The 14019-nt window shown below is 47.0% G+C and overlaps 1 protein-coding gene across 1 annotated transcript in view; it reads right to left on the bottom strand.

The window, feature by feature from the left end:
- Window positions 1-14019, bottom strand: part of LOC127927284 (dedicator of cytokinesis protein 1-like) — a gene marked incomplete at its 3' end in the record, with an annotated part of 68042 nt that overhangs the window by 47833 nt on the left and 6190 nt on the right. Inside the window, exons 3-7 of the mRNA XM_052513422.1 lie at window positions 9840-9929; window positions 9485-9525; window positions 6500-6555; window positions 1758-1854; window positions 269-417 (exon numbers count right to left, since the gene is read on the bottom strand). Coding sequence (XP_052369382.1) covers window positions 269-417; window positions 1758-1854; window positions 6500-6555; window positions 9485-9525; window positions 9840-9929 — 433 coding nt within the window. The remainder of the gene's footprint in view (window positions 1-268; window positions 418-1757; window positions 1855-6499; window positions 6556-9484; window positions 9526-9839; window positions 9930-14019) is intronic.

Here is a 14019-nt window from a genome sequence, read left to right as displayed (position 1 = left end):
GAGACAGAGAGAGACAGAGAGAGACAGAGAGAGACAGAGATAGACAGAGAGAGACAGAGATAGACAGAGATAGACAGAGATAGACAGAGAGAGACAGAGAGAGACAGAGAGAGACAGAGAGAGACAGAGATAGACAGAGATAGACAGAGATAGACAGAGATAGACAGAGAGAGACAGAGAGAGACAGAGAGACAGAGAGACAGAGAGAGACAGAGAGAGAGAGAGACAGAGAGAGAGAGAGAGAGACAGAGACACAGCAGTTCCTTACTTGTTCCCGTAGTCGATCTTAGAGGTGACTCTCTGTTTTAGCTCAGTCAGCTCGTCTTGTGGGAGCGTCCCTGACAGGATCTGAGATCGCCACTCGATCAGGTCATAGATCATGTCCCTGACAGAGTTAAACATCTCACGCCTGTCCCCCTGTAACACCAGCACACAAACAATCATACACACCTCATGAACAATCTGACCCAACACTCAATAACAGAGACGATAAGGAAGGCACTTTTGTTTACGGTATACCATCCAACATTCTATACAAGGCACATCTGGGTGATGTGGTTGCAGGTTCATGGGTACAATGAGATTACTACAGACAAGAGAGAAACCCACACACTGCTCATGGGGACAAGAGAGAAACCCACCCACTGCTCATGGAGACGAGAGAGAAACCCACCCACTGCTCATGGAGACGAGAGAGAAACCCACCCACTGCTCATGGAGACGAGAGAAACCCACACACTGCTCATGGAGACGAGAGAGAAACCCACACACTGCTCATGGAGACGAGAGAGAATCCCACCCACTGCTCATGGAGACGAGAGAAACCCACCCACTGCTCATGGAGACGAGAGAGAAACCCACCCACTGCTCATGGAGACGAGAGAGAAACCCACACACTGCTCATGGAGACGAGAGAGAAACCCACCCACTGCTCATGGGGACGAGAGAGAAACCCACCCACTGCTCATGGAGACGAGAGAGAACCCACCCACTGCTCATGGGGGACGAGAGAGAAACCCACCCACTGCTCATGGAGACGAGAGAGAAACCCACCCACTGCTCATGGAGACGAGAGAGAAACCCACCCACTGCTCATGGGGAAGAGAGAAACCCACCCACTGCTCATGGAGCAGAGAGAAACCCACCCACTGCTCACGGAGAAGAGAGAAACCCACCCACTGCTCATGGAGACGAGAAAACCCACACACTGCTCATGGAGACGAGAGAGAAACCCACACACTGCTCATGGAGACGAGAGAAACCCACACACTGCTCATGGAGACGAGAGAAACCCACACACTGCTCATGGAGACGAGAAAAACCCACACACTGCTCATGGAGACGAGAGAGAAACCCACACACTGCTCATGGAGACGAGAGAAACCCACACACTGCTCATGGAGACGAGAGAAACCCACACACTGCTCATGGAGACGAGAGAAACCCACACACTGCTCATGGAGACGAGAGAGAAACCCACACATTGCTCATGGAGACGAGAGAGAAACCCACACATTGCTCATGGAGACGAGAGAGAAACCCACACACTGCTCATGGAGACAATGAGGTAACTTCAGAAGAGAGAGAGATTAGGTGTGTAGATTAGGTGTGTAGATTAGGTGTGCAGATTAGGCGTGCAGATTAGGCGTGCAGATTAGGCGTGCAGATTAGGCGTGCAGATACGCCGTGTAGATACGCCGTGTACATACGGCGTGTAGATTAGGTGTGCAGATTAGGCGTGTAGATACTCCACTCACCACGTAGAGGTCTCTCCATATGGAAGCCCACTCCCGCAGGGTGGTGGTGACCTCCTGGACCAGAGGCAGCTCGTTGGGAATCACCGTCTCCTTGTGCCTGAAGATACAGACAGATGGTCAGTGGGCGGATCACAGGTGACAAAGGCTGTCGCCCGAGAAACGCAGTTTCCTCTGCCCCTCCGCTGCTTCTTAAAATACACTGAACCGCAAAGCATCATGGGATGGTTTTTAATTTGATCCAGTAGAGGCCTTCTGATCGCAGCACCTAAAATAATGTGTGTTACTCTAAACTGTTGAGTCGAGCCAATTCCTCATTCTAATTGCATATGACAACAGCAACAGTCAGGGATGGGTTACACATGATAACAACAGCCAGGGATGGGTTACACATGACAACAACCAGGGATGGGTTACACATGATAACAACAGTCAGGGATGGGTTACACATGATAACAACAGTCAGGGATGGGTTACACATGATAACAACAGTCAGGGATGGGTTACACATGATAACAACAGTCAGGGATGGGTTACACATGACAACAACAGTCAGGGATGGGTTACACATGACAACAACAGTCAGGGATGGGTTACACATGATAACAACAGTCATGGATGGGTTACACATGACAACAACAGTCAGGGATGGGTTACACATGACAACAACAGCCAGGGATGGGTTACACATGATAACAACAGTCAGGGATGGGTTACACATGATAACAACAGTCAGGGATGGGTTACACATGATAACAACAGTCAGGGATGGGTTACACATGACAACAACAGTCAGGGATGGGTTACACATGACAACAACAGTCAGGGATGGGTTACACATGACAACAACAGTCAGGGATGGGTTACACATGACAACAACAGTCAGGGATGGGTTACACATGACAACAACAGTCAGGGATGGGTTACACATGATAACAACAGTCATGGATGGGTTACACATGACAACAGTCAGGGATGGGTTACACATGATAACAACAGTCATGGATGGGTTACACATGACAACAGTCAGGGATGGGTTACACATGATAACAACAGTCAGGGATGGGTTACACATGACAACAGTCAGGGATGGGTTACACATGACAACAACAGTCAGGGATGGGTTACACATGATAACAACAGTCAGGGATGGGTTACACATGATAACAACAGTCAGGGATGGGTTACACATGATAACAACAGTCAGGGATGGGTTACACATGACAACAGTCAGGGATGGGTTACACATGACAACAGTCAGGGATGGGTTACACATGACAACAACAGTCAGGGATGGGTTACACATGACAACAACAGTCAGGGATGGGTTACACATGATAACAACAGTCAGGGATGGGTTACACATGATAACAACAGTCAGGGATGGGTTACACATGACAACAACAGTCAGGGATGGGTTACATGACAACAACAGTCAGGGATGGGTTACACATGACAACAACAGTCAGGGATGGGTTACACATGACAACAACAGTCAGGGATGGGTTACACATGACAACAACAGTCAGGGATGGGTTACACATAACAACAGTCAGGGAAGGGTTACACATGACAACAACAGTCAGGGATGGGTTACACATGATAACAACAGCCAGGGATGGGTTACACATGACAACAGTCAGGGATGGGTTACACATGACAACAGCCAGGGATGGGTTACACATGATAACATGATAACAACAGTCAGGGATGGGTTACACATGACAACAACAGTCAGGGATGGGTTACACATGACAACAACAGCCAGGGATGGGTTACACACACAACAGTCAGGGATGGGTTACACATGACAACAACAGTCAGGGATGGGTTACACATGATAACAACAGTCAGGGATGGGTTACACATGACAACAGCCAGGGATGGGTTACACATGACAACAGTCAGGGATGGGTTACACATGACAACAACAGCCAGGGATGGGTTACACATGATAACAACAGCCAGGGATGGTTACACATGACAACAACAGTCAGGGATGGGTTACACATGACAACAACAGTCAGGGATGGGTTACACATGACAACAACAGTCAGGGATGGGTTACACATGACAACAACAGCCAGGGATGGGTTACACATGATAACAACAGCCAGGGATGGGTTACACATGACAACAACAGTCAGGGATGGGTTACACATAACAACAGTCAGGGATGGGTTACACATGACAACAACAGCCAGGGATGGGTTACACATGATAACAACAGCCAGGGATGGTTACACATGACAACAACAGTCAGGGATGGGTTACACATGACAACAACAGTCAGGGATGGGTTACACATGACAACAGTCAGGGATGGGTTACACATGACAACAGCCAGGGATGGGTTACACATAACAACAGTCAGGGATGGGTTACACATAACAACAGTCAGGGAAGGGTTACACATGACAACAACAGTCAGGGATGGGTTACACATGACAACAACAGTCAGGGATGGGTTACACATGACAACAACAGTCAGGGATGGGTTACACATAACAGTCAGGGATGGGTTACACATGACAACAACAGTCAGGGATGGGTTACACATGATAACAACAGCCAGGGATGGGTTACACATGACAACAGTCAGGGATGGGTTACACATGACAACAGCCAGGGATGGGTTACCCATGATAACAACATCAGGGATGGGTTACACATGACAACAACAGTCAGGGATGGGTTACACATGATAACAACAGTCATGGATGGGTTACACATGACAACAGTCAGGGATGGGTTACAAAATGACAACAACAGTCAGGGATGGGTTACACATGACAACAACAGCCAGGGATGGGTTACACAACAACAGTCAGGGATGGGTTACACATGACAACAACAGCCAGGGATGGGTTACACATGATAACAACAGTCAGGGATGGGTTACACATGACAACAGCCAGGGATGGGTTACACATGACAACAGTCAGGGATGGGTTACACATGACAACAACCAGGGATGGGTTACACATGACAACAGTCAGGGATGGGTTACACATGACAACAGCCAGGGATGGGTTACACATGATAACAACAGCCAGGGATGGGTTACACATGACAACAACCAGGGATGGGTTACACATGACAACAACAGTCAGGGATGGGTTACACATGATAACAACAGCCAGGGATGGGATCCCTGGTTACACATGATAAGAACAGCCAGGGATGGGTTACACATGACAACAGCCAGGGATGGGTTACACATGACAACAACAGCCAGGGATGGGTTACACATGACAACAACAGCCAGGGATGGGTTACACATGACAACAACAGCCAGGGATGGGTTACACATGACAACAACAGTCAGGGATGGGTTACACATGACAACAACAGTCAGGGATGGGTTACACATGACAATAGTCAGGGATGGGTTACACATGACAACAACCAGGGAATAGGTAACCTATATGTTATACAGAGTCCTCTACTGTCCCTCTAGAAGAGGTATCCTATATGTCATACAACGTAATCTATTTTCTGCAGACATACTGCTAAATCTTTAACGTTGTTTGTTTGAAAGCGATATGAGCAGAGTCAGAGTTCTCCCTTCGCTGTGCGAATCATTTTTTTTTTAAATCAATATTTCACATTACAGAGAGCTCAGTCTAAAACATCTGTTGATCCTGGAGTTTACTGGCATCAAAACTGGATTCTGACTGGTTTTAATTGGAATTCTAATTAGTCCCACACTGTGTTCTGACTACTACGGCCTTTTAAAACAAAATGTGACGTTTATTTCTGACAGAAATATCCTCGTCAAAACTACTTTTGAAACTACTTCCTTCAGTTGATTATTTCACAGCTTAAAAGGCTTTTGAAATGTTAGTTGTTCTTCCGAAAATGAAATACTAAAAATGGGACGTGATCTGAATGCTGATTGGTGCAGTGATGCCGTCCAAGAAGCCGTGCAAACCAGTGAGGAAGGGCCACGTAATCACTCAGCAGTTACTCATATTCCAGTTTACAGTATCCTGGTCCCAGATCTGATCTCATTAGCCCTGGTCCCAGATCTGATCTCACTAGCCCTGGTCCCAGATCTGATCTCACTAGCCCTGATCCCAGATCTGATCAGCCCTGGTCCCAGATCTGATCTACTAGCCCTGGTCCCAGATCTGATCTCACTATCCCTGATCCCAGATCTGATCCACTAGCCCTGATCCCAGATCAGATTTTACTATCCCTGATCCCAGATCAGATCTCACTAGCCCTGGTCCCAGATCTGATCTCACTATCCCTGGTCCCAGATCTGATCTCACTATCCCTGGTCCCAGATCTGATCTCACTTGCCCTGGTCCCAGATCTGATCTCACTATCCCTGATCCCAGATCTGATCTCACTATCCCTGATCCCAGATCTGATCTCACTATCCCTGGTCCCAGATCTGATCTCACTATCCCTGGTCCCAGATCTGATCTCACTATCCCTGGTCCCAGATCTGATCTCACTTGCCCTGGTCCCAGATCTGATCTCACTATCCCTGGTCCCAGATCTGATCTCACTTGCCCTGGTCCCAGATCTGATCTCACTATCCCTGATCCCAGATCTGATCTCACTATCCCTGATCCCAGATCAGACCTCTCTAGCCTGGTCCCAGATCAGATCTGGAACCACCTTTTCTATTTCTGCCTTTAGCCAGCCTCCCTCATCTGATTCCCATGTCGTCTCAATAAAGTGTCAAAATATCCTTTAAAAAAAAGAAAAAAACTAACAGAATCAGCACTGACCCATTGCCTTCAACGGTGGCCTCCTTGAGGTGAATGTAACAGGCAGGAAAGATCCCCTGGAACAGAAGACGGGAAAGACAGGACACACAATAAATAGATTGATAGAGGACAGACCATGTGAAGCCTGGGCTTGTTTAGACTTCAGATTGATAGAGGACAGACCATGTGAAGCCTGGGCTTGTTTAGACTTCAGATTGATACAGGACAGGCCATGTGAAGCCTGGGCTTGTTTAGACTTCAGATTGATACAGGACAGGCCATGTGAATAGACTTCAGATTGATACAGGACAGGCCATGTGAAGCCTGGGCTTGTTTAGACTTCAGATTGATACAGGACAGGCCATGTGAATAGACTTCAGATTGATACAGGACAGACCATGTGAAGCCTGGGCTTGTTTAGACTTCAGATTGATACAGGACAGACCATGTGAATAGACTTCAGCTGATACAGGACAGGCCATGTTAGACTTCAGATTGAAGCCTGGACTTGTTTAGACAGGCCATGTGAAGCCTGGGCTTGTTTAGACTTCAGATTGATACAGGACAGACCATGTGAATAGACTTCAGATTGATACAGGACAGGCCATGTGAATAGACTTCAGATTGATAGAGGACAGACCATGTGAATAGACTTCAGATTGATACAGGACAGACCATGTGAATAGACTTCAGATTGATACAGGACAGGCCATGTGAATAGACTTCAGATTGATACAGGACAGACCATGTGAATAGACTTCAGATTGATAGAGGACAGACCATGTGAAGCCTGGGCTTGTTTAGACTTCAGATTGATACAGGACAGGCCATGTGAATAGACTTCAGATTGATACAGGACAGGCCATGTGAATAGACTTCAGATTGATACAGGACAGGCCATGTGAATAGACTTCAGATTGATACAGGACAGGCCATGTGAATAGACTTCAGATTGATACAGGACAGGCCATGTGAAGCCTGGACTTGTTTAGACTTCAGATTGATACAGGACAGGCCATGTGAATAGACTTCAGATTGATACAGGACAGACCATGTGAATAGACTTCAGATTGATACAGGACAGACCATGTGAATAGACTTCAGATTGATACAGGACAGACCATGTGAATAGACTTCAGATTGATACAGGACAGACCATGTGATAGACTTCAGATTGACAGGCAGACCATGTGAATAGACTTCAGATTGATAGAGGACAGACCATGTGAAGCCTGGACTTGTTTAGACTTCAGATTGATACAGGACAGACCATGTGAATAGACTTCAGATTGATAGAGGACAGGCCATGTGAAGCCTGGACTTGTTTAGACTTCAGATTGATAGAGGACAGACCATGTGAAGCCTGGACTTGTTTAGACTTCAGATTGATAGAGGACAGGCCATGTGAAGCCTGGACTTGTTTAGACTTCAGATTGATACAGGACAGGCCATGTGAAGCCTGGACTTGTTTAGACTTCAGATTGATACAGGACAGGCCATGTGAATAGACTTCAGATTGATACAGGACAGGCCATGTGAAGCCTGGGCTTGTTTAGACTTCAGATTGATACAGGACAGACCATGTGAAGCCTGGACTTGTTTAGACTTCAGATTGATACAGGACAGACCATGTGAATAGACTTCAGATTGATACAGGACAGACCATGTGAATAGACTTCAGATTGATACAGGACAGACCATGTGAATAGACTTCAGACTTGATTGATAGGGACAGACCATGTGAATAGACTTCAGATTGATACAGGACAGACCATGTGAATAGACTTCAGATTGATACAGGACAGACCATGTGAAGCCTGGAGTTTAGACTTCAGATTGATACAGGAGAGGCCATGTGAAGCCTGGACTTGTTTAGACTTCAGATTGATAGAGGACAGACCATGTGAATAGACTTCAGATTGATAGAGGACAGACCATGTGAAGCCTGGGCTTGTTTAGACTTCAGATTGATACAGGACAGACCATGTGAATAGACTTCAGATTGATAGAGGACAGACCATGTGAAGCCTGGACTTGTTTAGACTTCAGATTGATACAGGACAGACCATGTGAATAGACTTCAGATTGATACAGGACAGACCATGTGAAGCCTGGACTTGTTTAGACTTCAGATTGATACAGGACAGACCATGTGAATAGACTTCAGATTGATACAGGACAGGCCATGTGAATAGACTTCAGATTGATAGAGGACAGACCATGTGAAGCCTGGACTTGTTTAGACTTCAGATTGATACAGGACAGACCATGTGAAGCCTGGACTTGTTTAGACTTCAGATTGATAGAGGACAGACCATGTGAAGCCTGGACTTGTTTAGACTTCAGATTGATAGAGGACAGACCATGTGAATAGACTTCAGATTGATAGAGGACAGACCATGTGAAGCCTGGGCTTGTTTAGACTTCAGATTGATACAGGACAGACCATGTGAAGCCTGGACTTGTTTAGACTTCAGATTGATACAGGACAGACCATGTGAAGCCTGGACTTGTTTAGACTTCAGATTGATACAGGACAGGCCATGTGAAGCCTGGGCTTGTTTAGACTTCAGATTGATAGAGGACAGACCATGTGAAGCCTGGACTTGTTTAGACTTCAGATTGATACAGGACAGGCCATGTGAAGCCTGGGCTTGATTAGACTTCAGATTGATAGAGGACAGACCATGTGAAGCCTGGACTTGTTTTGACTTCAGATCGGTCATTTCATGAGGTTAAATGACATCCTGAGTCCATTGCAATTGTAGAAGGGAAAGAAAAGACACACAAAACACTGAGACAAAAATAATATTTGATTTGTTATCGACATTACACCATATTCACGCCATAGTCTATCACATTATGACTAACAAAAGACTGAGCTCAACTTGTTTAGATTTTAGATGTTGGAATGACACTCCAGCACTCCTGAAATAGACGAAGGGAACCGCTGAGATGAAACTAAACCGTTTGAATGTTACCAACAAAAATATAATATCAACTCACTTTGTTGGACTTCCTCCTCAGCCTGTGACCTCTGTACCAGCCTGGAGGTGAAGACAACGGGACATATTACACGGCAACAAGGAAACAACACCTGGCATTAGCATCAAGCAGAACTGTCATCTCCAAAAACACAACGACGGAGGGGGTCTGAAACATTCTGACAGGGACCACAGATCAGCTACGAGTTTAATGGAGACATTTACCAAAACACCTGCGTCACTGAGAACGACAGAATCACCTGCAATTATCCTTGGTAACCTGATCGGGATTGTCGTCACTTAGTGTGCCCTTATAAACGTACAGTATACCTTCATATGTCTCTAGTATGTGGACTGTATCATCAGTGTGTTCCTACCTTCATATGTCTCTAGTATGTGGACTGTGTCTCCAATCTGTATAGCGACAGCTTCTCCACGGACATCACAGTTGTAGATTGCTGAGGGGACTGAGAGAAGATAGAGGCTATTAAAAGGACAGAAAGGATGTGGACTTGTGGCTCCTCAGTGTGGCAGGATGGTTGTGTGGGGATGGTTGTGTGGCAGGATGGTTGTGTGGCAGGATGGTATGTGGCAGGATAGAGTGGCAGGATGGTTGTGTGGCCTGGATGGTTTTAGGCAGGATGGTTGTGTACAGGATGGTTGTGTGGCACGGTTGTGTGGCCTGGGCGGTTGTGTTAGACGGTTGTGTACAGGACAGTTGTGTGAAGCCTGGGCTTGTGTGGCAGGACGGTTGTGTGGCAGGATGGTTGTGTGGCAGGACAGTTGTGTGAGGACGGTTGTGTGCAGGACGGTTGTGTTAGGACGGTTGTGTGGCAGGATTGTTACAGGCAGGACGGTTGTGTGGCAGGAGGTTGTGTGGCAGGACGGTTGTGTGGCAGGATGGTTGTGTGGCAGGACAGGTTGTGTGGCCGGTTGTGTGGCAGGATGTTTAGTTCAGACGGTTGTGTACAGGACAGGTTGTGTGAAGCCTGGGCTTGTTGTGTGGCAGGACAGATTGGCAGGACAGTTGTGAAGTGGATGGTTGTGTTGTTGTGTAGGATGGTTGTGTCAGATTGTGTGGCAGGACGGTTGTGTGGCAGGACGGTTGTGTGGCAGGACAGTTCAGTGGCAGGACAGTTGTGTGGCAGGACTTGTGTGGCAGGATGGTTGTGTGGATTCAGATTGTGTGGCAGGATGGTTGTGTGGCAGGATGGTTGTGTTGCAGGGACGGTTGTGTGGCAGTTTAGACTTCAGTTGATGTGGCAGGACAGTTGTGTGAAGTTGTGTGGCAGGACAGTTTGACTTTGATTGATGGGACAGGACGGTTGTGTCAGGACATTGTGAAGGCCTTGTGTGGCAGGATGGTTGTGTGGCAGGACTTGTGTGGCAGGACGGTTGTGGCAGGACAGTTGTGTGCCTGGACTTTGTGTGGACTTCAGATTGATAGAGGACAGTTGTGTGGAGGATGGTTGTGTGGCAGGATGGTTGTGTTCAGGATGGTTGTGTGGCAGGACAGTGGCAGGATGGTTGTGTGCCTGGGATGGTTGTGTGGCAGGATGGTTGTGTGGCAGGATGGTTGTGTGGGTGTCATACAAAAACATAGTGGCAGCCGAGCTCACAGAACACACTTCATATCTGATACAAACACAGTCATCAACAACCAAGACAACATATGTTCTACCTTCACACACATACACACACACCACACACACACACACACACACACACACACACACACACACACACACACACACACACACACACACACACATCATATCTGCTGCAAACACAGTCATCAACAACCAAGACAACATATGTTCTACCTACCACACACACCACTTGTGAAGGGGAGGACTCTGGAAGCCATGTCTTGTTTAGACTCAGATGCTGGGGGAAGGATACCATGCAGAAGCCTGGTCGATGGGACTACTTTACAGATGATGACAGCACAAACCTTGTCAACAGGTGTCCCTCCACCCCACCGGGCGGGTAGATTAACAGAATTGAACAGCTGCTGTAGCACAGGTGTGGAACAGCATGAATAACCCCAGCTATAACCATCACTTTCTGCTGTAGCACAGGGCCATGTGGAACAGCATGAATAACCCCAGCTATAACCATCACTTTCTGCTGTAGCACAGGGCCAGTGTGGAACAGCATGAATAACCCCAGCTATAACCATCACTTTCTGCTGTAGCACAGGGCTAGTGTGGAACAGGTACCGTGTGAATAACCCCAGCTATAACCATCACTTTCTGCTGTAGCACAGGGCCAGTGTGGAACAGCATGAATAACCCCAGCTATAACCATCACTTTCTGCTGTAGCACAGGGCCAGTGTGGAACAGCATGAATAACCCCAGCTATAACCATCACTTTCTGCTGTAGCACAGGGCTAGTGTGGAACAGGTACCGTGTGAATAACCCCAGCTATAACCATCACTTTCTGCTGTAGCACAGGGCTAGTGTGGAACAGCATGAATAACCCCAGCTATAACCATCACTTTCTGCTGTAGCACAGGGCTAGTGTGGAACAGCATGAATAACCCCAGCTATAACCATCACTTTCTGCTGTAGCACAGGGCTAGTGTGGAACAGCATGAATAACCCCAGCTATAACCATCACTTTCTGCTGTAGCACAGGGCCAGTGTGGAACAGCATGAATAACCCCAGCTATAACCATCACTTTCTGCTGTAGCACAGGGCTAGTGTGGAACAGCATGAATAACCCCAGCTATAACCATCACTTTCTGCTGTAGCACAGGGCCAGTGTGGAACAGCATGAATAACCCCAGCTATAACCATCACTTTCTGCTGTAGCACAGGGCCAGTGTGGAACAGCATGAATAACCCCAGCTATAACCATCACTTTCTGCTGTAGCACAGGGCTAGTGTGGAACAGCATGAATAACCCCAGCTATAACCATCACTTTCTGCTGTAGCACAGGGCTAGTGTGGAACAGCATGAATAACCCCAGCTATAACCATCACTTTCTGCTGTAGCACAGGGCCAGTGTGGAACAGCATGAATAACCCCAGCTATAACCATCACTTTCTGCTGTAGCACAGGGCTAGTGTGGAACAGCATGAATAACCCCAGCTATAACCATCACTTTCTGCTGTAGCACAGGGCCAGTGTGGAACACATGGGCTTAGCTATAACCATCAGATTGTGTGGAGCAGGAGGGCCAGTGTGAACAGCTGAATAACCCCAGCTATAACCATCACTTTCTGCTGTAGCACAGGGCCAGTGTGGAACAGCATGAATAACCCCAGCTATAACCATCACTTTCTGCTGTAGCACAGGGCCAGTGTGGAACAGGTACCGTGTGAATAACCCCAGCTATAACCATCACTTTCTGCTGTAGCACAGGGCCAGTGTGGAACAGCATGAATAACCCCAGCTATAACCATCACTTTCTGCTGTAGCACAGGGCTAGTGTGGAACAGGTACCGTGTGAATAACCCCAGCTATAACCATCACTTTCTGCTGTAGCACAGGGCTAGTGTGGAACAGCAGAATAACCCCAGCTATGTGTGGAACATAGACTTCGTGTGAATACCCAGCTATAACCATCACTTTCTGCTGTAGCACAGGGCTAGTGTGGAACAGCATGAATAACCCCAGCTATAACCATCACTTTCTGCTGTAGCACAGGGCTAGTGTGGAACAGCATGAATAACCCCAGCTATAACCATCACTTTCTGCTGTAGCACAGGGCTAGTGTGGAACAGCATGAATAACCCCAGCTATAACCATCACTTTCTGCTGTAGCACAGGGCTAGTGTGGAACAGCATGAATAACCCCAGCTATAACCATCACTTTCTGCTGTAGCACAGGGCCAGTGTGGAACAGGTACCAGCTCTGACCATCAGAGCTCAACGCTTTCTCACGATCACACAGAGATCAAACTCCCTTAAAATAACACCAGCTGAGTCCTCACTTTCGCTCACAAACAGGACAACATCTAATACTATGAGACAGAAAATAATAACCCCAGATTTGTTATCATCATCAACATCTAATAACCCCAGACTGCTGCCTTCAGAAACACACAACATCTAATACCCCATCACAACGCTCTGTCCACTCAGAAACACACAATCAATACCCTCGAAACTAACACAACGCTCTGTTCTGCCCAACAAAACACTGTGTCATCAACTCCTGTTTGGACTTCAGATCCTCTACCTGTGACACAACTCTAATACCCCTGGATAACTAGACAACGGCTCATGTGGAAACACACAACATCTAATACCCCTCGATAACTATCACAACGTCTGCCCTACAGAAACACACAACATCATCACCTTGAACTGTCTGTCTCTAAAAACACACAACATGGGAAACATTCTGCTGGAAACACACAACAGATAACTATCACAACGCTCTGCTCTAGTTTAATGGAGACATTCTACCAAAACACCTGCATCACACTGTGCTCTACAGAAACACCTACAATCTAATACCCCTCTGATAACATCACAACGCTCTGTCCTACAGTAACACACAACATCTAATACCCTCGATAACTACCTACGCTCTATGTGGAC

The sequence above is a fragment of the Oncorhynchus keta genome, unplaced genomic scaffold (assembly GCF_023373465.1).
Source record: "Oncorhynchus keta strain PuntledgeMale-10-30-2019 unplaced genomic scaffold, Oket_V2 Un_scaffold_10_pilon_pilon, whole genome shotgun sequence".
NCBI lineage: Eukaryota > Metazoa > Chordata > Actinopteri > Salmoniformes > Salmonidae > Oncorhynchus > Oncorhynchus keta.
Note: the sequence above shows the minus strand (reverse complement) of the source record. Positions and strands in the feature narration are given on the sequence as shown.